Source organism: Anolis sagrei, chromosome 5, assembly GCF_037176765.1.
Source record: "Anolis sagrei isolate rAnoSag1 chromosome 5, rAnoSag1.mat, whole genome shotgun sequence".
Classification (NCBI taxonomy): domain Eukaryota; kingdom Metazoa; phylum Chordata; class Lepidosauria; order Squamata; family Dactyloidae; genus Anolis; species Anolis sagrei.
The window spans coordinates 83,849,972-83,875,860 of NC_090025.1; the positions used below are offsets into that span (position 1 = coordinate 83,849,972).

The 25,889-nt window shown below is 38.7% G+C and overlaps 1 protein-coding gene across 6 annotated transcripts in view; it reads left to right on the forward strand.

The window, feature by feature from the left end:
* ATXN7L1 (ataxin 7 like 1) overlaps positions 1–25,889 on the forward strand; it is an 87,349-nt gene that overhangs the window by 49,280 nt on the left and 12,180 nt on the right. For 3 of the 6 annotated variants that reach the window (XM_060778364.2, XM_060778363.2, XM_067468813.1), the window contains 6 exons: positions 3,134–3,356; positions 14,898–15,178; positions 20,970–21,083; positions 23,367–23,449; positions 23,574–23,830; positions 25,361–25,550. In XM_060778364.2, coding sequence (XP_060634347.2) covers positions 3,134–3,356; positions 14,898–15,178; positions 20,970–21,083; positions 23,367–23,449; positions 23,574–23,830; positions 25,361–25,550 — 1,148 coding nt within the window. Of the gene's footprint in view, positions 1–825; positions 951–3,133; positions 3,357–14,897; positions 15,179–20,969; positions 21,084–23,366; positions 23,450–23,573; positions 23,831–25,360; positions 25,551–25,889 lie in introns of those variants that run through there. The other 3 variants (XM_060778367.2, XM_060778366.2, XM_060778368.2) reach the window with 2 other exon arrangements.

Consider the following 25,889-nt stretch of genomic DNA (forward strand, 5'->3'; position numbering starts at 1 on the left):
CCTTAGGCTACTATGTTGACACTTCATGTCTGATCACATTTTATGGTCAGTTTTTACAACATTTAATGGCAACACATTGAGACTGATTTCGCTTTAAACATCCATACTTATAGTAGTTGTGGCAAAATGTAGATGAGCATAAATACACACATTTATAGATAGTGTTAATAAGTCAGCCATGCATGATTAGATTGGATAAGGTTATTTTAACCTAACTATTTGGCAGTGGGGACATTAGTCTTACTTTTTCACCTCAGTGCCCGTCCTTTTACATACTTTTACACATATACCTTCATTATGCCTGTGAAAAATATGAATATTTTATATGAATGAAAAATTGTCACAAAACGTGCTTCCCTCCATTTTTGATCAATATGAATTTTATTTGTTATTGTTACTTGCCATCCAATTGACTACAACTTATGTCAACCCTATGGATGAGATACCTTCAAGAGCCTAGGTCAGCAACTACCCTGCTCAGTTCTTTCAAACCCGTGACCATGACTTCCCTGACTGAACCAATCCAACTCTACTGTGGTCTCTTTTCTTTTCCTGCCGTTTTCTTCTTTACTAGGCATTATAATCCCTTCCAATTAGTCATCTCATGATATGTCCAAAATACAACAGGCTCAATTTACTCACCTTCACTTCTAATTCAAGCATGTTTTCCTCTTAAGACCCATTTATTTATCTTTTTACCAGTCCATGGTGTCTGCAGAACCATTCTCCAGCACATTTTAAATAAGCTTTCTTCACTATCCAGTTTTCACAACCATACATAAAAATTGGAAATAATATGGCATGGATGATTCTGACCTTGGTATTTCATGATATGTTTTATAGTTTTTTCTCAAATTCTCTGAAAAAAGGAATGCATTCACCTCATTGTGGTTGGATCCAGATATATGAACGACTGAAGGGAGGGAGCTGATGGATTTTCAATGACACAGGTTATTTTAATTTTTTAAAGATTTTCTTTAGCAGTTCATTTCTACACTTCTTATACTGTGGCTAGTGTCCTGTGGCTTTCCAAATGACAATTAACATCTATGGTTTTTCATACGATTTGCTGTCTTAAGTAGCAGTTTCTTCATTTATTCCAATCAGCTGTTTTCTTTACTTGTGTGACATCACATAATAGTAATAAATCAAAGCTCACATTTTTGTTTTCTTTTCAAACAGACAACAAATTTAATGTAAAATTGGACTGAATTTTTAAACTTTTTTGCTTCAGAAAAGTGCATAAGGCTTGAGATTTAGATACTTAGCTGAAGCAAACATTTAAAAATTCAATACAGTCAGTACAGTGGATAGCTTTGTATAATAAACAGAATTGACACAGCATTATGTCTGTATTAACAGAGGCTTTTGCAAAGATCCTCTGATACTCCTGAATTAGTAAAAAAAAATCAAGTACTTGTTCTTTCAGGACATGGCTTTTCCATCCACTAACTTGTTTGGAAATAGTACGAGATTGATAAACCTCTGATTTGAAAGTACGTCGTGATCTTGGTATTGTATTGGTAATGTGTGCTAGTATACACTGAGCATGTTTGAACCATTTATATTCTGTTGATTTTTCACACAAATTTAAAAAATGCTGTTTTCTATCTCTATATTGACATGAAGCTAGCCCACGGATCTTAGAATGTGAACTGATTAATAACTAGGAACTGACTCCTGCATATGAGAGAGGATCCAGAGAGACCACTTCAGACATTTGAGACGTGTATATGCAGAGGGACTAAAGGGAACACAGTCTTCAGGGGGAGGGGTTTTAACTCCTGGACTTCAAGTATCTTTCCCATTTCTTCCCTTGTGCTACCATTTGGATGTAAATAGGCTTTTAGGGGCTCCATTATCTCAACCTGCCACTTCAGTTTTGCTGCAGGTCAGACCAAAATTAATGTACCCCCCTTTGTCCTATTTTGTGTTTTATTGGTTGTAATCACAAGATATAAATGTGCACGTATTGACCATGTAAACACTTGGAGCAGTCATACAGTTTCATTTATTTGAACCGAACTCTGTTTCCTTCTCATTGCAAAAGCAGAATGTGGCATTTCCTGTAATGTGGTCATTATTGGCCCCCAATGAGAATACGTGTGGGTAAACTGTCACTAAAGATCAGATTATGGGCAAAAGATACAGCAGATATTTTAGATTATGGAGCATTACTTTGTATATACTGCAAATCATAGGTAACTAAAACACAAATTTTGTGCCTATTTCAAAGATTGTATTTAACGAATGAGTTGTGTTCAACTAAGATGACAGATGTATGTGAGTGTACCTTCAAGACAGCAGTTGACTTATGGTGAACCCATGGATTCCATAAGGTTTTCTTAGGCAATATGGTTTTGCCAGTTACTTCCTTGGTATCCATCCAAGTAGTAACCAGAGATGACCATGCATAACTTCCCAGATCATACAGGATCTTTTGCTGTTATGGTGTTTAGGCCCTTAAGATGCTATACAAGTATAAAACTATGCATATATATGGTCCATTGCAGTCATTTAAACTGAATAGAACAAAGTGAAAAGTCATTGCATATTTAGAAGATGCATATAATGTATTCTATTATTTATTTACTTATTGACTCCTCATGCAAGTTGTATTTGTAATGCCTGTTGCTGTAAGTTAGCAATATTTGTATTATCAACTCCGAAGTGGTATCCATTTCCTTGCTTCAGGACTGTATTCTAGTTGCAGTTCAGCAACAACTATTGGCATTGTATTGTCGAAGGCTTTCATGGCCGGAATCACTAGGTTGTTGTAAGTTTTTTCAGGCTATATGGCCATGTTCTAGAGGCATTCTCTCCTGACGTTTCGCCTGCATCTATGGCAAGCATCCTCACTACCTCTGAGGATGCTTGCCATAGATGCAGGCGAAACGTCAGGAGATAATGCCTCTAGAACATGGCCATATAGCCCGAAAAAACCTACAACAACCCAACTATTGGCATTGCTTCACTAGGTGTTGCCCTGATAACAGTGTGGCAACACATTCTAAAATGCGTTAGTAATTTGGCCATCTATATAATATCTGTATTTCCATCAAATTAGTGTGATGTGGAATGCTCTGAATTTATTATTTCTGCTTACTGTCTGGTATTTTTTCTCCTGTTGTAGAACGAAGACACAGTTCAATGTGTAAACCTTCCCCATCTCCAGCTTCTCCACCCTGCAATTCCAGGGCATCACTAATACAGATGAAACCGAAATCCTGTATCGGTGGCCATAACCCTGTCAACAACAACTCAAAGCCATTCAAAACGCCCAAAGACAATCTAATTACCTCCACTAGCAAACAGCACATGGTATTTTCTTCAAAAGTATCAAGGGATAAACCTTGGTAAGTTGCTGTTCTAGCAGATCTTGATTTTTTTTATCCTCTTGTTTCTCAGTATTTCCCTCATCTTTTGGATGTAAATGAATAATGGGACTCTTCTGAAGCTGGGCTTTTTGAATGAAATGTTTTAATAATAAGGATATATTAAATAGAAAATGATATGGTAAGACACCTTGTTTTTTGGTGTGCCAAGATAGTGGTCTTTTATCTTTTCTAATATAATGGTTTTCATGTTGGTATGTGTAGATAATCAGAAAGCTATATAATTTGTTTTCCTGTCCTCAGTTGAGAAAAAAAATCAATCTTGCATTTAATTTCATAGCTAGATTGAATTCTGAGGTAGCTTATTCAAGATAGGAAGACCCATTTAATTCAGTGGGACATATGGGATTGCACTGGTTAATTGTGATCCGCTATACAGCCTGACATACGCATGAATATCCATATCAGTAGGCTTTGCTGGTAAAGAGGGAGGCATAGCTACAGTGTTTATTGATGGCTGCCTTTGATTGATTTCAAATCATATTTTAGATGACCCTTTACTATTATGCTGCTTTATCTTCTGCTGCTCCAGTACTAATTTTGTAATATGTTTGCAGTTTTTAAGATTGGTAGATTGCTAGGAGGTTATAGGCAACTTGGTGATGGTTTAAAGTGGAGAAATGTTAACTTTGAATATTCCTAAAAATTAAAAACAGGATAAATGAATTGTACATGGTTTCAGATAATGTAACCAGAGCAGAAAATAAAGCAGGATTTTTTAATGCAAGAAACTGAAGTATTGGGGAAACTTTCATTTATTTTCAAAATATTGTTTATCTTTTCTATGTAATAAAGGCATGCCACCTCTGCGATGGCAGAGCCTCTGCTTAGTACCTCCATCAGCTCTGTCTGTCTATCATGGAAGTGGAAGCAGGCAGGGTGCAATGCTGACTGTAATGCTATGATGTGCATAAGTGATGCGCACATTCACTCTGATCATTTCCAGCATTGCAGCCATGTCCTAACAAAACCCAAAACACAGGCATGAAGAGGCAGCATCAAAGTGTAGATTGGAAATCTTTTTGAGTCCAGTGTACTTCTCCTTCCCACCACTTTCCTGATTGACATCGATATTCTGTATTATTTGGAAGTCAGTTCCATCAGTACTCTGTGGGGCTTTAACTTCCAAATGTCCAAGGACATTGCCTCAGTGTGCAAAAATGGGTAAAACCCATTCTTCATGCCTGTATTTCTAGTTACATTTTTTTTAAGTAGAGAAGGACTACTGCACAAGATTCCTTGATTATCTTCTTGTGCCTGAATTGAAATAGTTAGGACAATTGAACAATTATATTGTTATGTTTTGCCATTTAATGGCCTTCATGTTGATCACAAAAAAGTTTGGACAATGCAGCAGCCTGAACCTTTTAGTTGTATATATCAATATTTTCCTCAGTTCATACCGTAGGAATTTAAATGTGTCTACAGCTGGTGAAGACTGGTCTGTTTGTCTCAAAGCCATAGGCCAAGGGATCTTTCATTTGTTACTTTTTCTATGTATGAATTTATCCCAGATTAAAAATACGTGCAAATAGTGTCATTATGGAAAGCATACATTATAGCATATTGTCACATCTGAGATACGGTAGCACTGTTAAGTCTCAAGTGGTGATCTGTCAAGGTCCCTACTGTGGAAGACCCTAGAATTGATGGGAAAACAAAATCCAAAAGAACCCAATAAGTGGAAATATTTTGCTACTACCCCAGACTATTATTTTCACTAGATATGGTACTTCCGTTTCCTGTTTTTTTTAAAAAAAAAAAACAAACCCTGATGCTGTGTTGCACTCCTGAGATTGCTATCACTGTAAATTTCCACAATAGGTTGGTCCCCTCCACAAAACTCTTCCACAGCCACAGACCTTACTTCCTACTATGAGACTGTTAGCCTCCTGTAACATAGAAAACTACTGCTATGGCAAATCAGATGGTATCTGCCACATTGAGAGGACAAGTCGTGAGAGCTGATATCAGTGTTTCTCCGCTCTATAAGTTCCAGGGTGCAGACGCCCAAATTTAGCCCTTGATGTAGGGAAACAATCACAAAAAATACGTATTCTGAATCTGGCCAAAAATTTTAGAATAACCTGGCTTATAAGCAAAGTCCAGACATTTGGGGAGACTTCAATGACCCATTTGCTGTTTTCCCTTAAGACTAATCTTGAGACAGCTAAGAAATAAAAGTTAATAAGCCCACTGGAGTATTGTACATTAAAAGAGCATTCAAAATTGTATTTATATCTAATAAACTCACAAGGCTGCTTATAATGGGGGAAAGTGTCCCATGTACTTCTAATTGGTTAGTTTACTGTAAATAAATTACCTTTGGGGAATTTTCTCATGGCTTAAAATCAACCTGCCAGCAATATTTTGGAACACAACCTTCCCCTCTAGCCTAGTTCAGTACAGAATGTAATTTATAGTCCAACATGTCAAGTAAGTGCAAGGTTGACTATGGGCAACTATCAGGTGTTATGTGGTTGCATTGGCATTCCATGGAACTTTGGAGACTCTAGTTTCTGTTTTTAAACAGGCCATTGTGGAGCCTAAAACAGCATGGTGGTAGTTGTGGGGATTTATGTTTGGAGGCATGGTCTCAAAAAGGGTCTTAGGCAGCTATCCATGTTCTTGTTACTTACTTACTTACTTACTTACTTACTTTACTTAGGCAATCACTTGTTGTCTGAGTAGGATGATCTTCCAGGGTCAGCATGCAGTGTGCAGTGGGTCTGTGGAGCCCTATTCTTGATCTGCATCTTCTCCCACAGTGAGAGCATTGGTTTCCAGGTGGAAGGCAGCCCCGGTCGGAGTTGGCTTAACGCGCCTTCCTCTTGGCACGTTTCTCTCTTTTGTCCTCCATTTGTGCCTCTTCAAATTCTACAGCACTGCTGGTCACAGCTGACCTCCAGCTGGAGCACTCAAGGGCCAGGGCTTCCCAGTTCTCAGTGTCTTTGCCAGAGTTTTAAAGGTTGGCTTTGAGCCCATCTTTAAATCTCTTTTCCTGCCCACCAACGTTCCGTTTTCCATTCTTGAGTTCGGAATAGAGCAACTGCTTTGGGAGACGGTGGTCAGGCATCTGGACAATGTGGCCAGTCCAGCGGAGTTGATGGCGGAGGACCATCGCTTCAATGCTGGTGGTCTTTGCTTCTTCCAGCACGCTGACGTTTGTCCACTTGTCTTCCCAAGAGATTTGCAGGATTTTCCGGAGGCAGCGCTGATGGAATTGTTCCAGGAGTGGCATGTGATGTCTGTAGACAGTCCATGTTTTGCAGGCGTATAGCATGGTTGAGATGACAATAGCTTTATAAACAAGCACCTCGGTATCCCTACGGATGTCCCGGTCCTCAAACACTCTGTGCTTCATTGGGAAAAATGCTGCACTCTCAGACCTCAGGCGGTGTTGCATTTCGTTGTCAATGTTGACTTTTGTGGAGAGGTGGCTGCCAAGGTAGTGGAAATGATCAACATTTTCTAATATTGCACCATTAAGCTGTATCTCTGGCATTGCAGATTATGTTGTCACTGTGTTCCTTCTCTCCTTCCTAATTTCAATCTCTCCTTGTTCCTGGCTGCAGCATGAAGCAGCCCCTCCCTATGTGACCCTCTTCTTAACTCCTCTCCTTGCTCAAACTGATCCTAAGCACGCAGATTTGATGAGCAGCAGGTAGTAAATCTCTTCTCATTCCACCATTGTCATGACAGTCATAAAAGGATCACCATTGTAGCTTGCTGCTGTAAAAAGGAACCAGTTACTACAGTAATTAAAGTTGCTGCCCACATCACTATATTCTTTCAACAACTGTGTAAGATAGGTCACACTCAGAGAGTAGCTTAAGATCACATAGTGAGTTTCATGGCTGAGTAAGGACTACTTGGAATCTCCCAAGGCCCCAAATGTGAACAATTGTGCAGAGCAGTGTTACAATTTAAACTGTCATGCAAGAAAAAGGAGGCATCCAGACAGTCTTGCTTGCTTTTGCTGGTCTTTGATTTCTGTGTGCTAATTGGCAACAAATAGTGGGAATTCAGTTACTTGACCAAGCAGAAGGGATCATCACTTGCCCTGCCATTCTGGTAGATAACTCTATTGCTACTATCCTGAAGGAAGCTTCTGAATTGTGCTTTCCTGCATCCTCCCCCCTAACCACACTACTGCTGGTTTGAATATTTCCATCTTCTGACCAGTGAAAGCTTAAAGAACTATATTTGCTTCTTCAGCTCTGCCTAGTTCTGCTTTGCCCTCTTCCAGAGGATGGAACAAACAGCAATCATAGAAGTTCCTGCCTTGATAAACAGGAGGAAGTCAGTATCTGATTGTCAATCTTGTTCTTGAGATCTCTCAGTCTTTCACCCCTTTCTGGAGAACCACTGAATTAGTTGCTAAACAGGGTAGTTTCATTTTCTTTGGCAGCATGTTTATTGCCTTGGATGTTTGCACAAGAGTCACAGTAGTTATTACAAGCCCGTCATTCAGTCTGATTTCATAATTATCTGTTTGAATGAGAAGAGACTGATGTTTTCAGACGAAGGTGTTATTGTTTTGTGAGTTTTGTTTGGAAAGGAGTACGGTTGCTGTGCTGTGAAGTGTGCCCACATACTTGGTGTTAAATCCTATCAGATCCCCTGGGACTTACCTCCAAGTAAACAGGTTGAGTTAAGACGGCATTGCATAAGTTTGCCTCCCATTAAACTGTAAAAAAATAGCAGAAATGTGCAATTAAGTTGGAGTCACTTTTTTTCATTCATATTTTGGTTGTTAAATTACATTTGTAGCTGACCTGTGTGACAGCCCATCCTCTACACAGGAAAAATGCAGTTTTGGGGATGATGTCTCCCCATGTGTAAAACAGGATAAATGGTTTTGTGAACTACACCACTAAAAAGCCTACAGAAGCTTCTGCCCCCACCAACATACCATATATACTCGAGTATAAGCCAACCCGAATATAAGCCGAGAACCTAATTTTACCGCAAAAAACTGGGAAAACGTATTGACCTGAGTATAAGCCGAGGGTGGGAAATGCAACAGCTACTGGTAAATTTCAAAATAAATAGGTACCAATAAAATTATATTAATTGAGGGATCAATAGGTTAAATGTTTCTGGATATTTACATAAAACTGTAAGATAAGCCTGTCCAACTCTGATTAAACCATTATTCTAACGTTCTTCAATGTAAATGTGATTACGTATCCTTCTGATAATAATAGAGTAAAATAATAAATGTAATAATAATAATAATAAAGTAAAATAATACATGCAATAATATCAGAGTAAAATAATAAGTGTAATAATAATAATAATAATAAATAGAGTAAAATAATAAATGTGATAATAATAACAATAATAAAGTAAAATAATAAATGTAATAACATCAGAGTGAAATAGTAAGTGTAATAATAAAAAATAGAATAAATAAATGCAATAATAATAAGTAAAATAATGAAAATATAATAACAATAGAGTAAAATAAGAAATGTAATAACAATAATAAAGTAAAATGATAAATGTAATAATATCAAAGTAAAATAATAAGCGTAATGACAATAATAATAATGAATAGAGTAAAATAATAAATGTAATAATAACAACAACTACAACAATAACAACAGAGTAAAATAATAAATAACCTTGACTTGAGTATAAACTGAGAGGGACTTTTTCAGCCTAAAAAAAAGCTAAAAAAACTAGGCTTATATTCAAGTATATACAGTAACTTCTCTCAAGGATTGCTTGGGCTTCAGTTAATTACATGCCACAGTCATGACTTTATTTAAACCAGGGGACAGAATTTGCTTTCTCTTTGATCTCAGACAAGAGTCTTCAGTCTTCTCACTAAATTAGACAAGATAACAAGAAAGCCATCTATCAGAGCACAACATCAAGTGGTCGAAGCTGTCACGTCAGGCATTATTTTGCTTACTCAGTCTTTTTTTTAATTGTTTAATTGTTTTTTTTCCCACTCCCACCCTCCCCTCCGTGTACATGCAGTTTCGCTTAGTCAGTCTTCAACTCAACAGTGACACAGCCAATTTGTCAATATGTCATTTGATTGTTTTAGCTTCAGAAATGTATGAAAGAGGCAGTAAATATTTTATACGGCCCTCCACTAATATCGCAACCTAGTCCACTGTTATTTATTTATTATTTATTTAAAACATTTATATTCCTCCCTTCTCACCCCGAAGGGGACTCGGAGCGGAGCACAGCATATACACGGCAAACATTCAATGCCAGAACGCAAATTCACATAGACATACATAAACATTTAAAAAATCAAAATATTAAAATACACAATTTAAAATTGTCCAGTCAAATCTAATTGGCTTGGTCATCTTTCCTTTTGCCGCTTTGTTGCCCTGTCCTGAAAGCTTGGTCCCACAGCCAAGTTTTTACCATCCTTCTAAAGGACAGGAGGGAGGGCGCCGACCTGATCTCACCAGGAAGGGAGTTCCATAGTCAGGGAGCAATCACCGAGAAGGTCCTGTCTCTCGTCCCCACCAATTGCGCCTGTGACAATGGCGGGATAGATAGCAGAGCCTCCCCGGAGGATCTTAATCTCCGCGATGGTTCATAGGGGGAGATGTGTTCGCACAGGTAATTTGGGCCGGGGCAGTTTAGGGCTTTACAGGCAAAAGCCAGCACTTTGAATTGTGCCCGGTAGCAAACTGGCAGTCAGTGGAGCTGGCGTAACATGGGAGTTGTATGCTCCCTGTATGCCGCCCCAGTTATTAACCTGGCTGCCTCTCATTATATCTATAGCAGTTTTAAATACAATCAGCTCTTGTATCATGTGAGGGATCTATTCCAGGACCCTATGTGTAATATTCTATTTCTCTTATTTGAAACGAACAATGTCTTGGGCTTCCAGACAAAGCATACTATAGAATCACACAGAAGAACCTAGTGATGTTTAGAAAAGTGCTCTCTCTAAGCATCCAGTGCGATTCTGTGGAATTTCTGGTGGAGTCCAGTATAGAATTATGGTAGAGTCCTTTAAAGAAAGCTTAGAGAAGACAGTTATGCTGGGGGAAATGGAAGGAAGAATGAAGAGGGCAAGATGAATGGATGGGATCCTTGAAGTGGCTGGATTGACCTTGAAGGAGCTGGGAATGGTGACGGCCGACAGGGAGCACTGGTGTGGACTGGTCCATGAGTTCACGAATAGTCGGAAACGACTAAACGAATGAACAACAACAGAGTCCTTCTGTCGTGACCCACAGAACACAGAATGTCTTAAAAAAGAGTCCTCTAGGCATCGCTTGGCCCTCCTGCACAATTCTATGGTATTAAAACCTCTTCACATACAAGTGAAGCAGTGTTCAATGATCTCACACAATAAGCAGGCCTACTGTACAGAATTTTGTTCCAAGATGCATCCTGCACATAGACAGATTCAGTTTTTTATTAAGGGACAAAACTGATGATTGTATGTCATTTTTTCAAAGTATGAGAAACAGATTCAATATTGACTGATGTGTTTAACTTGTTCATTCAAAAGTAGCATAATTTTGGCTAATATATTTACTACAGAAACTCTCTAGTACTTTTGAACAGCTTTTAAAATGGAACCAGAAGCATTCATTCTTAAAACATTTTGTGGTCTGATCCAAAAACAATGAACTAAACTTTGACATTCCTGGATTATGAACTGAAGGGGTTGAAACCTCAGTGTTATTCTGCAAAATAAGATTGCTGCTTAAGTACTTACAGTGCTAATGGCCAAATTTCCATGTCATTACTCCTGGGTCACTAATTGTTTATACTAGAAGTCCAGGTTTCATTTATAGTAATGGTCTGATTTGCTTCAATTGCAACAAGCCACATAAATAATTGTTTCTCCAACATGTTGACTGAGAAATAAGAGTCTCCTACATTTTAACATGGTTTCAATAAACTCTGGGCTAAATCTTGTGGTTTGTTACTACAAACAGAAGCAAATGGGCATTCGGAGTTAACATGCTGGCTTCCTCATGGTATGAAGGAGTTCCTGTAGAACTCTTTAGTAGGAAGCCAAACAAATGAATGCTCTCTCCCTTGTAAAAAAAACTGTGTTAGTTTGGCAACAGAAGGGATCACATCAGCAGTGCTGAGTCCCATTCCTTGGCAGCCACGTGAAAGTAAAAAAGTGAAGACAGTGAAGGTACTCCCAGGATTTATTTCAAGTTGTTGGGGGGAAATCTGTTGATGACTATTTTTGAGTATAAATTCTTACTAGCTAGAAGAAATGCCATCTTGTCGTTCCTTGAAAAACAATAGGACAGGTAGACTCAGTTATGAAATCTAAGAAAACTATCCTGTTTCCAAGGAGGGACTGCTCCAGATCATATTCTTTAAACAGATCATATTCTTTAAAAAAAAAAAAAACAACTTTTGGACAACACAGGGAGCCCCCGGTGGCGCAGTGGGTTAAACCACTGAGCTGCTGACCTTATTGACCAAAAGGTCGCAGGTTCAAATCTGGGGGATCGTGAGCTTCCGCTGTTAGCCCCAGCTTCTGCAAACCTAGCAATTCGAAAACATGCAAATGTGAGTAGATCGATAGGTACTTCTCCGGTGGGTAGGTAAGGGCGCTCCATGCAGTCATGCTGGCCACATGACCTTGGAGGTGTCTACGGACAACGCCGCCTCTTAGGCTTAGAAATGGAGATGAGCACCACACCCCAGAGTCAGACACAGCTAGACTTAATGTCAGGGGAAAATATTTACATTTACCTTGGACCACACAGCTGTGAAAAATCTTTAAGTAAAAATATTATTGTTAACTGCAATCAAATTGACATCCATTTTCCCCAGTTCTATCAATGAGTGCTCTCCAAGTCACATTGTCATCAACAGCCCTGCTTAGCTCCTACATATTCAGGGCTGTGACTTCCTTTATTGGTTCTATCCATTTGTGATGAGTCTCTCTTTTCTTACTGCTTTCTGCATTGCCTTTTCTAGAGAGTCATGTCTTCTCATGATATGTCCAAAATTTCAAATTTGATTTTATTTCTATCAGCTTTCTTCTCTGTTCTTCTCTCACAACTATAAACAGAATTTGGAAATGGTATGAACAATCCTAAGTTTAGTATTCAATTATATATTTTTACACCTCAAGAAGTTGTGTGCTCCCTGTATGCCACCCCGGTTATTAACCTGGCTGCCTCTTTTTGGACTATTTGAAGCTTCCGAACTGTCTTCAAAGGCAATCCACATAGAGCACATAGCAGTAGTCTATCCTGGATGTAACGAGAGCGTGGATCACCGTGGCCAAGTCTGATTTCCCAAGGTACGGGTACAGCTGTGCACAGGTTTTAATTGTGCAAAAGCCCCCCTAGCCACCGCTGCAACTTAAGATTCCAGGCTCAGCGATGAGTCCAGGAGAACTCCCAAGCTGCGAACCTGCATCTTCAAGGGAAGTCTAATCCCATCAAGCACAGGCTGTAATCCTATACCCTGTTTGGCCTTGTGACTGACCAGAAAGACCTCTGTCTTGTCAGGATTCAACTTCAGTTTGTTTGGCCTCATCCAGACTGTCACAGTGGCCAGGCACCAGCTCATGACCTGAACAGCTTCCTTAGCATCTGGTGGAAAGGAGTAATGGAGTTGGACATCATCTGCATATAGATGGCATCAAAATCCAAAACTCTGGATAATCTCACCCAACGGCTTCATGTAAAAGTTAGACAACACGGGGGACAATACTGAGCTCTGCGGAACACCACAGGACAATGGCTGCGTGGCCAAGCAGGTTTCCAACAACACCTTCTGGGTACGATCCTCAAGGTAGGATTGGAGCCACTGCAGAACAGTACCCCCAAGGCCCATCCCCATGAGACGACCCAGAAAGATACCATGGTCTACAGTATCAAAGGCCGTTGAGAGGTCCAGGAGAACCAAGAGGGACACACTCCCCCGTCATGGTCTCAGTTCCATGACCCGGTCCGAAACCAGAATATGATGGATCCAGATTATCAGTTTCATCCAAGAACCCGTGGAGCTGCGAGGGAACCACACGTTCCAAAACTTTACCCAAAAAGGAGAGATTGGAGACTGGCCGAAAGTTGTTCAAATTAGAGGAGTCCAGCTTCTTTTAAGCTCCCTGGAATTTTGCCTTTCCGAAGGGAAGAATTAACCACTTCTTCCTGCTAGAAGTATACTCACAATGAATCAAGGTGGCAACAAGTATTTGAGAAAGGGAAAAACACTGATTTTGGAACCCTAAAGGGAGGGGAGTGACTATTATTCGGTATAATATGGGTAAATGTCCTCTGGTTGCAGCATAGCATAGAGGCATAGCATACAGGCATCTGTAGGCATTTTCTAGGTCCTCCAGCATGGCTTTATGGTAACTTCCAGGGGAAGCATACCATAGATTTATGCTGGAGGACCTAGCAAATGCCAGGAGAGATTATTTTGTCCAGATATGTGTAAGTGAAATGGCAGATATAGGGTCCAAAGTTACGGGGGTCTTATTGTCATCTAATTTAACACTGGTCATCGCAATTATAATGTGTAACATACTTTAAATATATCTATTTCACCTTTTCAACTGTGCACCATACTCTGTAAAGTTTTCTGCCTACAAGGGGCTTGCACAATTATGAGCTGCTGATTTGTTTGCCTAATGTCTGCATTTTCCCTTGCGTTTGTGTACGCATTCACTTGTACAAACTCATTAGTTGTGTCTAAACAGTATCAAACAGTTATTAGGTTTTGTCTGAAAAAAAATGAAATAATTTCTGTCATTACTGTAGAAAAGCATGTCAAAAAGGACATACCGTAATCCCTTTTGGAATTGGACAAAATGTTAGCAAAAATAAACTTTCCTGTGTTTAGGTTTTGAGAAGATGACGTAGGCAATGTCTGTTAATTGTGTGCTCGCTTGTATAGGGAATTAATAAGGTAGTGCATGTCATAAACAGTGCTTTTTAAAATGTGGCTTATGTTTAAAGAGCAAGCTAGAGAATTATGGCTTTTAGTCAAGGCAATTTGGATGTGCTGAATTTATTCAACATTGATGTTACCCCAGAGGTACTCTCATAATCTGTAGGACTTCTGTTTTGTGCAGTTTTATTTTAATTTGGTACTTAATTTGATACTTAATATGTTAACTGATTTTAAAATTATTTTTCTCTTCTTGAAAGAACAGTGCAGAATCCAGGCAAATCAGGCTAGTTTAGGGGGTGGAGAAATAATTACCGGTATATTTTAAATATTTCAAGAATAGGTATAGTTTCTAAGATTTAAAAATGTATAAAGCAAGTATATGGGTTTTCTAGATATATTTTTATTCTTACAGCATTTTGGATCCCCTCCCCAGGTATTTAGGGAAAAAATATGAATGAAAAATGATAGTAAGTGTGCCATTGTGGATTAATTCCAGGGTTAGTGTTGATGATAATATCGGCTATTGAAACATAGCATTGAGGAAAGTCAACAGACTGTGTATATATAGCATGGAATAGAATAGCATGATACAGAAAACACATATTGAAGACTTTTTCTTTGGTGTTTCAGTGTTCCTGTTCCTGTAGTCAGTCTAGAGAAAATTCCTAACCTAGTGAAGGCAGATGGTGCCAATGTTAAAATGAACTCTACAACCACTACCACCATCACCACCTCCTCCTCAGCCTCCTCATCCACCATACCTGCTCCAATTAAATCTGCTTTGACATCTAAATCAGTGCCACCATCACCAGAAAAGATTCTGAACGGCAAAGCAGTGATAGCTCCATCAATAGACAAGAAGCACCAAAACGGCACTAAAAACAGTAGCAAGTCTTACAAGAGAGTTTCAGGTAAGTTGCATTGTAGCATGACTTAATTAGACCCCATCATTCTTCATTACTATTGTTTGTTGCTGAGCAGCAAGCAATATATCATATTTTGTAGATGTTAAGATCCCTATTGTATTATCTCCCCCCATCCTTTCATGTCCAATAGATATTTAGTCAATAAAGTGTAAGTTCAACTTGCCTCCAATTTCATATTGGCTTGTTTGCCATATTGCTTAATTTGGAAAAGATGTAATATAGTATAAAAGAACTGAACAAAAATGTATAAAACCAAAGATATATTTTTTAAAAGAACCCAAAACTATGTCTTGTCTGTTTTCCCATTCACCCATACTTCAGCATAATTTGATCCAAAGGTTGCCTTCTTCTTACAGAAGGAGGGAATCCTTAGATCTAACTCAAGCATTGTCAAATTTGAATAAGCAGTATGGGTCATCCATGGCAATTAAGCAATCAATTTGCTCAAGTGAGATATGCCACTTCTCCTTTTCTGGGATAAGGTAGGTGTCTTCCTGTGTGTTTCATCTGTGAGCATTTCCTTCATGTGATCCTTCATGCCTGTATTATAACCAAGATTTTTCTTCAAATAAGCTGCTATAATGACGTCATCTAGATCACTGCATTTCAGCTGGCAATCATGCACTTTGAATAGTACTAACTACTGAGTTCTTCCTTGCACGCTTCAAAGTGAGAAAAAGTGGTTGTTGTCATATACGTGCCAATGATGATCAGAAGATAGTTTGCCTTCTAATGGAGGAATGCGCATCAGTTGTACAGGAATATTGTGAAAAGATATCATTGAGCCAGCTCCTCTTCACCTTCTTCTCTTCTTCCTTCTTCCTTTTTCCTCTCCCTCTTCTTCCTTTGTTTACTCAGTTAGAAATAATGCATTAAAATAATGATATCGCATCTTACTTTTTTAAGTAAAAAAGTCACTGTAGTCGATATTAAACATTCTGTTGATTCATGGGTCTGTTCTAGTTGTGATTGGCAGTTAGTTTTAAGCAGGGGTCCTCAAACCTTCTAAGCCGAGGGCCAGTGCATAATTCCTGGGACTGTTGGGGGTGGACTATAGTTTTAAAAAAACATGAACAAATTTCTATGCACAGTGCACATATTTTATTTGTTGTGCAAAAAAATTGAAAGAACAATATAATATTTAAAATGAAAAATAATGTTAAGCAACATAAACTCACCAGTATTTCAATGGGCAATGTGGGCCTGTTTTTGGCTAATGAGATAGCCAAATTAATTAGGATTGTTGTTATAGTGTGTCTTCAAGTCATTTCAGTATTTCAATGGGCAATGTGGACCTGGCTAATGAGATAGCCAAATTAATTAGGAGTGTTGTTATAGTGTGCCTTCAAGTCATTTCAGACTTAGAGTGACCCTAAATCTCAGGTTTAGGGTGGGGGCCAGATCAATGACCTTGGAGGGCTGCATCCAGCCAGCAGGCCTTAGTTTGGGGATTCCTGGTTTTAAGCATAGAAGTAAAGGAGAAGAGAAAAATATCCGGATAATTGGGAAACTTGGGAAAGAGGGTGGTACTTTCAACAATCTCCTTTCAAGAAATAATAATAACAATAGTAATAATAATAATAATAATAAACTTTATTACTACCCCGCCACCATCTCCCCGATGGGACCAAGCCCGGACAACATAATACAGCATAAAATCAAAACATATACAACAGACAACAACATTATCAAAATGACATTAAAATAAAATAATAATAATAATTGGGTTGTTGTAGGTTTTTCCGGGCTATATGGCCATGTTCTGGAGGCAATTTTTCTCCTGACGTTTCGCCTGCATCTATGGCAAGCATTCTCAGAGGTTGTGAGGTCTGTTGGAAGTAGGAAAAATGGGTTTATATATCTGTGGAATGACCAGGGTGAGAAGCCATTGAAATCCACAAGCATGTGGACAATTTCAACAGAAAGGAAGAAACCATGAAAATGAACAAAATCTGGCTACCAGTATTAAAGGACTCAAAAATCACAACAGCAAAACAACAGAGGGGAAACAAACAGGCACATAAAATCACTCTCAACAAGGGATTCCCCCGGGCACTTCTAAGCCATTGAATGCTAATCAAGGTGATCAGCTGAAACATTCACAGCTAGCCCCAGCAAACAAAAGTCCTTTGTCTCACTCTGGTCATTCCACAGATATATAAACCCATTTTTCCTACTTCCAACAGACCTCACTACCTCTGAGGATGCTTGCCATAGATGCAGGCGAAACGTCAGGAGAAAAATTGCCTCCAGAACATGGCCATATAGCCTGGAAAAACCTACAACAACCCAGTGATTCCGGCCATGAAAGCCTTCGACAATACAATAATAATAATAATTCCAATAGACACAATCATGATAGAGATTGGGCGGGCCACCTATTCCGAATTAAAAAAAAATTAACAGACTATGATGAGATAAAATAGGAGGAGGACGTTTAAATTGAACTCATAAAACACAGAGTTGTGGGACAGAACATTCTATTTGGAGGGCACGAACTCCATTAGCTGAAAACGTTGAGGGGGTGTAAAATATCATGCTGTGCACCTACTCGCCAAAGGCGCAGTGGAAAAGCCAGGTTTTGAGGTTCCTTTTAAATGTTTCCAGTGAAGGGCTTTCCTGATCTCTCCAGGTAAAGAGTTCCAAAGTCGGGGGGCCACAGAAGAGAAGGCTCTCTCCCTTGTGCCCACAGGACAAGCTTGTGAGATTGGTAGAGGTGGAAGGAGGACCTCCCCTGAGGAACGAAGGGCCCGGGAAGGAATAATAAGTACTATCTTCATATGTGAAAGTGCAGTAAAAAAGCAATATGTTTGAGGAGTAAAGGAGATATGTCAGAGACAGAATTACAGTGATTTGATTTAGCAAGTAGGACAATCGAAGACACAATGTAGAAGATGGAAAAGAAAAGAAAGCAAGGAATGACATCAATAAGCGTTTTGTTTGGGTTGGGTTGCTTTAGTGTGGTGTTGGTGGAGGAAGAGGGCGATAAGTTGTCGTAAAAAAGATGATTGAAAGTAAGAATAAACACATTGTAAATATGAAAAGGAAAATGAGCCCTCTATGTAGAGGATGGAGCTCCATGCAGTCATGCCAGCCACATGACCTTGGAGGTATCTACAGACAACACCGGCTCTTCGACTTAAAAATGGAGATGAGCATTGCACCCAAGTCGGACATGACTGGATTTAATGTCAGGGGAAAACCTTTATCTTTACCTTATGTAGAGGAAGACTCAAATATCAGAGGAGTAGTGAACAGTAAACTGGGAGTGAGACTTGAGAGCAAAAATAGGAAGACCATCATGACAGTGTAAATGTAGAGTAGAATAAGAAGAAAAGTGTATATAGGAAAAATAATGTTACATAAAGCATTAGGAAACATAGTTAGGAAGAGGGGGTAGTGCTGGGCTTCACTCGCATATTGTCGTCGGGGGAAATATATGATGTCTGAAAAGAGAATTATTGCTTCTTATAATGGGAGAAAAACTACAAATCTGCAGATGTGCATATTGTGGGCATATTAAAATCTCAGTTTTTGTCCCAAAGAAGGTTTAGGTTTAATCTAGCTCTCTGTATCCAGTAACCTTACTTTTAACATCTCAGGGCTCTATGCATGTGCATGCCACTTGCAAAACTGTCTCACTTCAATTGCGGTGGTCATATTGCAATATTTGTGCAGAACTGGACATCACAAACTAATGAAAGCAAAGTATCAACAATTTAAAACAGAAAATTTAGATTTGTTCCAGGCAATATCAAACAACACATTTTAAAATTAATTGACTTTTTGCAGTACAAACTAACAACTAAACCTGTGTAGAGAATGTTATTGGCAGCACACCTGAGACTCATATTGGAAATTCGCCATTTTTTTTTTTACAAAGGGGAGATTAAATGTATTTCCCTCAGAGCTGCTAAAAGGCAGATTATCTGGAATTCATTACTCCCAAAGACTATGCCTCTGTGAAGGAAATGAAGTAGAAACAATAGAACACATTTTATTGCAGTGCTATGACACAGTGCAACCTACCCAACTTTTATATCTAATTTTATCTCACATGACCACCCTTCTAACCTCGGATAGGGGTATTACATAAAACCATTAATCTTGGACAATGAACTTCTCCAGAGATGAGAGAATATATTAACGACTGTTTGTTCACTGATGGGTCTATAGACCAGAATAAATGTTGTAGTTTTTATTATTATTTATTATTATTTTTTTATTATTTTTAAATGGAATAGCTGGGCTTTTGAGTTGGATGGATTTCCAGATACTGAACTATGCTTGACACTGTTTTTTTTTTTTGTCTTTATATAATTAGAAAAATAATGTTACTTGATGATATCAAGCAAATGGGAAATCTAGAAATATGGGAACATCCTTACTGATGAATTCAACTGTCTTTACATACTTATATTATCCTCTGAGTGAATGTAGTATTTTAGTTCAATGACAGTGCAGATATATTCATTTAAATCTATGGATGGTTATTTTTCAGCACCACAGTTGTACAGTGAAATAACTGGAAGTCTTTGAGAAAGTTTATTGTTTTCATATGAAATCTGAGCTGCATTGTGCAATAAATACTCAAATATTATATTTAAATATGACCAGTTATTTGGCACTTCTTAATATCCAATAAATACTAATACAGTAATTGGTGTGATGGAAATTCGTGTTTAGATTTATATTCATATTGGTAATGTAATAAAACAAATGTTATTCTTTTTAGGGATATGCTTTTTCCCTACCATAGCTTTGCTGGCTTTATTGCATGAGTTACATAGTAGATTTCAACCCCTTTAAAACCAGTTTCTATCTTTCGTTCAGATATGAATTATGGAATTCACATCATTTGTAATTATGCATGTGCATGGTAGTACCCACCTTCTCTCCATCAATGAAAAGATTGTATCCTGCTCATTGAAGATCACTATTAATATTATTGATATTATTACTATTAATATTATCACTATTAATATTAATATTATTACTATTAATATTATCACTATTAATATTATTAATATTCTTCCTAATATAAAATAGAGTGCTGACTCTAACAGGAATGTCTTAGAGCTAAAATATAGAACCTCCAGCCTGTTATGTATTTCAAGATAGAACAATCATTCCATAGGCCAATGCCCTTTAGAGCAGTGGTTCTCAACCTGGGGTCCCCAGATGGTTTTGGCCTACAACTCCCAGAAATCCGAGCCAGTTTACCAGCTGTTTGGATTTCTGGGAGCTGAAGGCCAAAAACATCTGGGGACCCCAGGTTGAGAACCACTGCTTTAGAGGGATTAGCTGGAGAAGTACTTTCCAAACCTGCATCTCCATTAAGGATCTGGCTTCAATGTTTGACTTCTCAGTTTTGGGAAAGTCCATTCAGAGTGAAGTGAGTCCCTACTTAAGGCATCAATTGGAGACATTCCAGCTAGTGGTTGGATGATGTTGGGTTATGGTCCTACCCTGATATCATACAAGCCTCACAATGATTCAGAAAGGGAAGAATTTGGTCCTGTAGAAAGAGCTCTGCAGACTCAGGGAAGTTACCTAAGCACACTGTCTCTATACTCTTTCTTTCTCTTTGCAATGTCTGTGCATGGTGCAATCAAGAGGCACTATTGGTTGCTCTTTAGAGTTTGTGATGGGACAAAGGGAAAAAACGTGCTGTCCTGCATTATGAGAAGAGCTGCGTCCTCTGTGGAATAAATGAATAGTATCCTTTTTCTCAGCATTGGCTGGTCCTCAATTGGAGTATGCTGTTCCATGCTAGGTGCAACAGTGCCAGAACGTTGTCAACAAAGAGGAAAGAATTCTGAGGAGACTGTGATGAGGGTGACAGAAGTTCCAGGAGACAAGACATATAAGGGAAGGCTGAAGGAGCTGGGTATGTGTAATCTAGAGAAGATTAAGGGGACACCACTATTTTAAAGGATGCGAGAAAGGAAAGGGGAACAGGTGTGCACCATAGAAAGTAAGGCAGCATATTTTAATCACCTGGTTTCCATGTAATGCCAAACCATGTTACGGAATTGCATGAGCAAGCACTGGGCTTGTACATTCCTCCATTTCTCATGTTCTCCAGTTCCAGCTATGAGTTCTATCTTGAATCAGCAATAGTTTCCAAATACATCTAAATTGATAAACTATGGTTTACACTTGTCCCCTGAAGGGAAAAAAGCAAAGCAGCCAGCATAGGAGCAGCAATTCTGCTGAGAATCAGAAGGAATTGACCAAAATGCAAACCGTGTATAATTCATAATTGTGCTCTACATAGGAAAACATTCTGTTATTCACAGGATCTAATTCTACATGTTTCATACGCAATCTATCCAAAATTGCCAAACAGAAATTGATAGTCCATCCTCATTGTTGACCTATCCATTTCTTTGCTGTACTACATGATAATAATACTAGTAACACATGTTACTGCTGGACCAGACTTCTAATACCATTTATTTATTTATTTGCAGTATTTACTGCAAATCCAACTTTTTCTGGCCACCAGGGGAGCTGTCACTTCACCGTCCATCTGCGACACTGATGAAGTACTTCCTCATTCCCCGCATGCTAGTTGGAGATATTTTATGGCCTCATAAATTAGTTAAATTAGCCTCCCCACAAAGTGGTACCTAAATTTCCTATTTGACTGATGCAATTTTTTTTAGCCATTCATTAGTTTAATCAGAAACCCAGTTTTCTAAAAACCTTGCATAGCATGAAAGTATATTTTAATTGTATCTCTGGGGAGGGCCATGTTTAACTTCTAAACTATATTTTACTTATATTCTTGTGGCAGAACCAAATCTGTGTAGTGTTTGTGCATATAGATTTATGTGGAATCAGTACAGCATGTTTTGATCAATACGGGAATTGGTCAGCATTATGTGACACTCCAGATGTTACTGGACTTCAAGTCCCATTAGATCTAGCCAAAAATCAATGGTGGGGAGTGCTGGGAACTGCTGTCCAACAACACCTAGAGGATGTGTGATTCTCATTCTTGCTGTACATTCTGTAAAGTTTTCCCCTGTGTGGAATACATATATAGATAAGTGCCCACATAATATCTGTTGATAAACCTATAGTGGACCAAATTGTAGGCTTTACACAGTTTACGCACACATGCACACACCCAGCTGATAAAATCCAGCTGATAAAATTTTACCCAGCTGATAAAATCCAAGAGTATACAAAACACAACTACTGGTTGTGGCTTTGATTATAGGAATATTTTTTTTGTCACAGAGCAACTGAACAGGTCTCTATTCCCCCTTCACCTCCTTAACGCTTGGAAGGAAAAAGAGAATATGCATCAGCCTTCTGTCAGAGAGAGAGAGAGGCAACTGTATGGAGTCAGGCAATCAGAAAACATCTATACTAAGCCACCAGAAGCCACAGTTTGATTGGTTTTGATACATGATACATGGCATCTATAGATAAACTTTTCATTATATGTTCAGTTTAATAAACTGCAAATAGATTGGGTTGTTGTAGGTTTTTTCGGGCTATATAGCCATGTTCTAGAGGCATCCTCTCTTGACGTTTCACCTGCATCTATGGTAAGCATCCTCACTACCTCTGAGGATGCTTGCCATAGATGCAGGCGAAACGTCAGGAGAGAATGCCTCTAGAACATGGCCATATAGCCCGAAAAAACCTACAACCCAGTGATTCCGGCCATGAAAGCCTAATCAATACATTGCAAATAGTAGATTTGCGCAGTGGGTTAAAGCCCTGTGCTGGCAGGACAGGTCGCAGGTTCGAATCCCGGGAGAGGCGGATGAGCTCCCTCTATCGGCTCCAGCTCCTCATGCGGGGACAAGAGAGAAGCCACCCACAAGGATGACAAAACATCCGAAATCATCCGGGCGTCCCCTGGGCAACATCCTTGCAGACGGCCAATTCTCTCACAACAGGAGCGGTTGCTCCTGACACGACAAAAAAAAAAATCTCTATTACAAAAGAATACTATTAAAAGTCATTTTATGCCCATGCCAATGTAGTTGTGCTTAAAATAGGAGAAATTTAGAGCATTTTAAGGAAAGTACAATATTTTAGATATTATTATTTGCAATTTCTAGCAGTGGGTTCAGTTTAATTCTTGGTATTTACTTGGTCTTTTTGTTGCTGTTTTTTAAAAAACTCAAATTTTATGTGTTTTATACAGAACGAGAGTTTGACCCAAATAAACACTGTGGAGTGTTGGATCCTGAGACAAAGAAACCCTGCACAAGATCACTTACCTGCAAGGTAGCATCCTTTGTAGTTGAAATGTAACAATGCCTTGGCAGACCTGAATGCTCTACTAGTCCTATTAATATATATTGAAGACCACAAACATTCTTTTGTTTGTAATTCGCTCTTTTTTTTTTAGACACATTCACTTAATCATCGGCGAGCAGTGCCTGGACGGAGAAAACAGTTTGATATCCTTCTAGCTGAACACAAAGCTCGATCACGGGAAAAAGAAGTAACAAAAGACAAAGAGCATCCACAAAGTATAAGGGAAACACATCAGAACCAACCTGTATCAGTGCATGATGTTCTCTCAGGAGCATCAGTGAACACTGGGCAAGAACTCAAAGGGACATCACCTGCAAAATCCAGACTACCCAATTCAGTATTTCCTAGGTGAGTGGCCTACCTGGGCATGGGAATCTAGCATATCAAAGTTATTATTACACTTGCCATGAAAGATGAATGATACTGACTTTGTGCTATGATTTCCAGAATTATTTCATATAGAGAGGTTTAAAAACTTGTTTCAATAAAGATATAAAATACATTTCAGAAATGGGTGAAGAGTGAGGTTATTAAAGAAGAGTGGCTATATAAATATTTTCTACTACAGTATAGTATGTTTCAATATACCACCACCACCACCAGGGATATCTGACAGCACAGGTAGTGGACGTTATATTTTGACATACTTGGGCCAGAAGCACCCCATAGAATAGCACTGGAGGACCTAGAAAAAACCTACAGATATTTCCATTGTAAGTCTCTTTATAGTGCTATTCTATGGTGTGTGTGTGGGCCAAAAGCATACTATAGAATCATCATCATCATCATCATCATCTATATAAACAAAAATCTAATGTTAGTTTGTGGGATTAACATAACTCAAAAACCACTGGACGAATTGACACCAAATTTGGACACAATACACCTATCAGGCCAATGAGTGACCATCACTCCTAAAAGCACTGAAAAACAAAAGGGGCTTAAAATCCAAAAAACCAAAGAGACTCTACAGCGCATGTGCAATAACGACTCCCCCGGCAAACAAAATGCACAATATCATATCCACACTCTCTTCCGGACTACAGCTCCCAGCATCCCCTAGACCAGACCCTTTAGGAGAGGAGGATGATCCAAATGCACTGCTTCCAAGATGCAAGCTTTCTTCTCCTTGGATTTCTTTGAGAACATCCCAATCCCTGCATATTTCCTATTCCTGGACTGCAATTCCCAGCAATCCTCCAGATAGATAGATTAGATAGAGATAGGTAGGTGGATTGATCAGGAGGACTGCTGGGAGTTGCAGTCCAAGAATAGGTAGAGAAGGAAGAAATGGGAGAAAGAGGAAGGGAAAGAAAAGGGGGGAAGGAAGGAGAGAGGAAGAAAAGGAAGGAAGGAGAGAAGGAAAGATAAAAAGGGAAGGAAGGAGAGAGAGAAAGAAGAAGGGAAAGAGGGAGGGGCCAAAACCAATAAACAAAATTAAAACATATCATATTTACAATACATAACATCAGTATAAAACAACATAAAACAACATTATAACAGTGTATAAAACAAGCATCAGAAACAACACAACAACAACTAACAGTATAGTTCAAGCCTCATTGTGGGCAGGCTGCTGTACAACAAATTAGGGCTAGTGAATAAAGTGCATGGATCTAAACTAATTTAGATAGGATCATATTAACTTTACATATTATGGTAGTAAAGTGCAAGGACAGATTTAGGACTTAGTCAGGCCAGTGGTCAGGGAATTGTCTATCGAATGCACAAGAGAACATCCACGTCTTTAGATTTTTACAAAACATGGGTAAAGAGGGTGCAAGCCTCTAGAACACTTTATTCATTACTTCTCCTGGGAAACTGTGTGATTTTATTGCTTTTTTCCCTTCTTTTTTTTTTAAAAAAATATTCTCTTAGACCCTCTGCTACAAACAGCGTAAATAGCACATGTCCTTCAAACCACAGTGGATATGCACAAGAACTGCCTCTGCCGTCCATTGGAGATGTGCCTAGCAGACTATCCAGTGATGAAGGGGAAGTGGATGGACCAGAAGAATCTGAGAAGTTAGACTGCCACTTTTCAGGACACCATCCCCGGCCTCTTGCGGTATGTTCCTTTTGCTACAGGGAACTTATTTTCTACTGTCACTTGTGACTGGCTAACTTTCCTTATGGGGGGACTTACATTTTTGCCAAAAAATACAAGGATCATAAAAAGAAATACCTCATGGATGATTGAAAAATGAACAAATACAAAATTAACCATTTTTGGGAATGCAGTGAGGCCTTAGTATGCACTGGGGTTTGTTTTCACACCCTCCCCACAATGTGGATACTAAAATCCATAGATGCTCAAGTCCCATTATATTCAGTAGTATAGAAAAATAGTACCCCTTATATAAAATGTTAAACAATTAAGGTTTGCTTTTTTTCTGGAATATTTTCA